The sequence below is a fragment of the Fukomys damarensis genome, unplaced genomic scaffold, assembly GCF_012274545.1.
Source record: "Fukomys damarensis isolate Sample0158 unplaced genomic scaffold, DMR_v1.0_HiC HiC_scaffold_37, whole genome shotgun sequence".
NCBI classification, from domain to species: domain Eukaryota; kingdom Metazoa; phylum Chordata; class Mammalia; order Rodentia; family Bathyergidae; genus Fukomys; species Fukomys damarensis.
In genome coordinates, this window is record NW_022900949.1 from 30,629,774 (window position 1) to 30,634,575 (window position 4,802).

Here is a 4,802-nt window from a genome sequence, read left to right on the forward strand (position 1 = left end):
AACCCCAAAAAAAAAAAAAAAAAAATCACAGCAGATCCTGCAGAAATCCGGAAGATCTTTACCTACTTCACGAATCTGTATTCTAATAACATGGAAAATGGACAGATTCCTAGATACATATAAATTGCCAAAGCTGAATCAAGAAGATATAAAAATTCTAAATATACCAATATCAGACAATGAAATTGGAGATGTAGTTAAAAACCTAACAAAAAAAAAGCCTAGGCCCTTATGGATTCATTGCTGAATTCTGCAAGAAATTTAGAGATGACCTACCTAATGCCACTACTTTCAAGGCCTTTAATGAAATTGAAAGGGAAGCAATACTCCCCAATTCATTCCTGTAAGCAAGCATCACCCTGATTCCAAAACCAGAGAAGGATCCAATCACTAAAGAGAATTACAGGCCAATCTACCTAATGAACACAGATGTAGAAATCCTCAGTAAGATACTGGCAAATAAAATGCAGCATATCAACAAGACGGTTATACACCATGACCAAGTGGGATGCATCTCAGGGATACAGGAATGGTTCAACATATGCAAATCAATAAATGTAATACACTATATTAACAGAGCCAATGACAAAAGCCATATGATCCTCTCAATAGATGGAGAAAAAAAGGTTTGACAAATTCCAACACCCATTCATGCTAAAAACTCTACAGAAAATTGATATAGATGGTCTTTATCTCAGTCTGATAAAAGCTATCTACCATAATCCAACAGCCAACATCATACTAAATGGATAAAAACTGAAAGCTCTCACTCTAAAATCAGGAACAAGCATGTCCACTGTCACCACTCCTACTCGATTTAGTTCTGGCAACACTAGCCAGAGCAATTAGACAAGAGAAAGAAAGAAAAAGAATAAGGATAGGAAAAGAAGAAGTTAAATTGTCATTATTTGGGCATGACATACTCTATGTAGAGGACCCCAAAAACTCCACCAAAAACCCTCTAGATTTGATGACTAAATTCAGTAGTGTAGCTGGATACAAAGTCCACACTCAAAAACCAGTAGCCTTTCTGTATATGAATAACTCACTGGGAGAGAAATTAAGGAAGCAACACCTTTCATAATAGCATCCAAAAAATAAATAAAAGAATACCTAGAAATTAACAAAGGATCTGAAAGACCTCGTGCTTGCTTCAGTAGCACATATACTAAAATTGGAGCCAAAAGACCTCTACATGGAAAACTACAGTACTCTCAAAAAGGAGATCAGAGAGGATATCAAAAAATGGAAAGATACCCCTTGTTCTTGGATAGGAAGAACCAATAAAGTGAAATGGCCATACTTCCAAAATTGTTATACAGAGCCAGGGATGTAGCTCAGTGGCACCACGCCTGCTTGGCAAATGCAAGGTCCTAAGTTCGATCCCCAGTACAAAAAAAAGAAAAAGAAAATGCACCTTAATGCAATGTCAATCAAAATTTCAACAGCATATCTCACAGAATTAGAAAAAAAATCCTAAAGTTCGTTTAAAACCAGAAGAAACCTAGAGTAGCAGAGGTAATTCAGGGCAACAAAGGCAAGACAGGAGACCTCACAATTCCAGACCTGAAATCATGCTGCAAAGCTACTGTGATAAAAACTGTATGGTACTGGCAAAGCAACATACCTGAGGGTCAGTGGAACATACTAGAAGATGCAGAAACAACTCCAGATGTATTCAGCCACCTTATTTTTGACAAAGGAACCGGATACCTTCACTGAAAGAAAGATAGCCTCTTTAATAAATGGTGCTGGTAAAACTATCTTTCCACATGCCAAAAACTGAAACTAGACCCATATCTTTCATCTTGCACTAACTTAGAATCAAAATGGATCAGAGACCTATCAAAACAGAAACACTGAATCTGCTGGAAGAGAGAATAGGCAGATTACTTAAGGACATAGGCGTAGGCAGAGACTTCATGAACAAAACCCAGACCCCATGAGAAATACTGCAAAGAATCAACTGCAACTTCATCTCATTAACAAGTTTTTGCACAGCAAGAGAAACCACCAAGTGAAGAGACAATCCACAATGTGAGTAAAAATTTTTGCCAGCTATTCCTCAAAGAACTACTATCTAGAATATATAAAGTACTTTAAATAAAAAAAGACCCTGCCAAATTTAAAGACCCAATTCAAAAATGGGCGTGTGAAATGACACTCCTCAGATGAATAAGTAAAAACAGCAAATATAAATGTATAAAAAAATGTTCAACATCACTGGTCATTCGAGAGATGCCGATGAAAACAACACTGAGATTCCACCTTACTCCAGAAAGAATGGCTGCTACAAAGAAATCAAACAATAACAAATGTTGACAGGGTTGTGGGGAAAAAGGAACCCTTCTCCATTGTTAGTGGGAGTGCAGATGATACAACCACTGTGGAAATCAGTATGGAGATTCCTCAAAAAACTAAAACTAGAGGTTCCATTCAACCCAGCCACTCCCCTTCTTGGCATCTTCCCGAAAGAATTAAAAGCATCCTACCACAGCAATATATGCACATCCATGTTTATAGTGGCACAGTTTGTAATAGCTAAATCTTGGAAATAGTCCAAATGCCCATCAACTGATGAATGGATAAAAAAGATGTAGTTTTTCTACACTGTGGAGTACTACTCTGCCATAAAGAAGGGTGCAGTTGAGACATTTTTAAGTAAGTGGATGCACCTTGCATTACTCTTTAAGTAATCGGACACATATGTTAAATACAGCATTGTTTTTCTCGTGTGAGAAACCAAAAGTGGAAATAAGAACTAAAATGTATGGGAAATGGGAAGAAAATTTTCAAGTGGGAAGGGGAACAAGGGAGGGGGGATGGAGAAAGAATGAAGGGACCAAAAAAAAGTGAAAATAGAAGGAAAAAATGGAAACAAAGCTTTTGTACTTAGGGAGAGGAGGGGGGAATGGGGAAAAAAGTGGCAGGAGGTATTGTGTACAGATAGGAATTCCCTATGATGAGTGTTATTATGTGTGTCTAAAATGTGCCAATAAATGTTTTGCTATAAAAAAAATAAGAATGGACAAGAGAAAAAGAAAAGGTTGGAAGAATCATAGCAATTCCAAAATTATGTAGATATAGTACCATAGTAAGTGTCTTTTATTAATACATATGGTCATCACTTTCAGAAGGGAATATATAAAGAAGGTAATAAAGGTTTTTAAATACTTGATGAGATAATACAAAAGAAGGTGACTGACTGCAAAACTAAAAGAAAAGCAAGGCTCGATGCGATAGAATAGAGCCAAATATTTTCTACATATTTAAAACCTCTACTCTTCTTTTTAGGTTTCTGACCATGAGTTACGTAATATTTTTCTCCTCAAACTAGAATTGGAGGATAGAGAAGGTGGTCTGTTGGGGTGGTTGGGTCCTGCTCCCTGTGTGTCTAGGCCCAGACTAAAAAGATATGAACGGGACCTTCATCGGCCACACAGCGCTGTCAGATGGGACAGGAAGTAGCCCGCCGGCGTAGGCTTCTCACTCTCCCCACTGCACTGCCAGTGATACTTATTTAATAGCAATTGATAACTTTAAGAGTTGAGTTTTAAACTTTCAAAAGAGCACTGCTTATATGAGTCCTGTTATTTCAAAGCACACAGTGTCCACCTGGGTCACTCGATCAGAATCCTCGAGGGGAGGGTATTGAAAGTGTCATAAACCCGGAGTTGCACTGATCCTAACAGGTTGTACAAAGTAATCTATTGCATTTTCCTCTTCAGTACCTGGTCTCTGTAGGCTGTTAGGTGAACAGTGGCAGACCCTGTTCCCAGTGATGGGTGTAACAGATAAAAAGACAGGAAGGTTGCTGGCATCCTGGGGAAATATCAAGTACACAAGGGAGCATAAAGGAACAAGCCAGCACTACCCTCAAGGGGCTCTTGAGAGACTCATTTTTGTGTTTCACTAAATGCACGAAAGGAACCGAACCATTGCAGTCCCCTCTGCTTCCGTTTGGTATTAGAATTTCTGGATAATATTTTTCATTGTCTCAGCCTTTTGGCTAAAATCAAGTATAGTATCTGAATAATATTTTTTCTCTCTTAGGTTGCGGAGAACACATCTCAGAAGACACCAAACCCGAGTCTATCAGTGATACCACCGACTTGGCACTGCCACCTGAGATGCCAATTTTAATTGATTCCCATGCTCTGAAAGACATCCTGGGGCCCCCGATGTATGAAATGGAGGTGATCGCTCTCATTTCTCTATTGGTGCTCTCCAGGTTTTTTTGTTTGTTTGCTTGTTTGTTTCTTTTCTGGTGGCTGCTTAACAAGCGAAGGGAAATAGACTTGGCTATTTCCAGAGGCTGTTTTCTGTTAAGATTGGAAACTTGCTTGTTGTGTGATTTTTCATAGCTCAGGGACCTGAGGCTGTATCTTCTTATGGAAATCCACTCTGCTTACTCTGACTTCCAGCACCTTGAGGTGTTTGCTTATATTTTCAGGGGAGGGTGGGGCCAGGGTCTTACTGAATTGTCCAGGCTAGCCTCAAACTTGTGTTCCTCCCACCTCAGCCTCCCAAGTAGCAGGGATTCCAGGCATGTGCCGCTGCCCCGCCTCCATTTTAAGAAGTGTCTCTAGCCAGGAGGTTAGGGCAGGCTCACAACTGAGCCTGGGCAATTTATTGATTTAGTGAGATAACTCTCTAAAGGAGAAACTCTCCGAAAAAAAGGTCTGAGGATGTAGCTCTGTACAAAGGTCGTGGGTTCAGTCCCCAGACCACCCACCTCCCAAAAAAAGGCACCCTCCGGGAGCTGATTACTCTACTGCTCATAGCTTCTTTCAGATACATAC

The 4,802-nt window shown here is 39.5% G+C and overlaps 1 protein-coding gene across 1 annotated transcript in view; it reads left to right on the forward strand.

Moving 5' to 3' along the window:
* Lonp2 (lon peptidase 2, peroxisomal) overlaps positions 1–4,802 on the forward strand; it is a 68,839-nt gene that overhangs the window by 51,687 nt on the left and 12,350 nt on the right. The window contains exon 5 of the mRNA XM_010637989.3: positions 4,054–4,196. Coding sequence (XP_010636291.1) covers positions 4,054–4,196 — 143 coding nt within the window. The remainder of the gene's footprint in view (positions 1–4,053; positions 4,197–4,802) is intronic.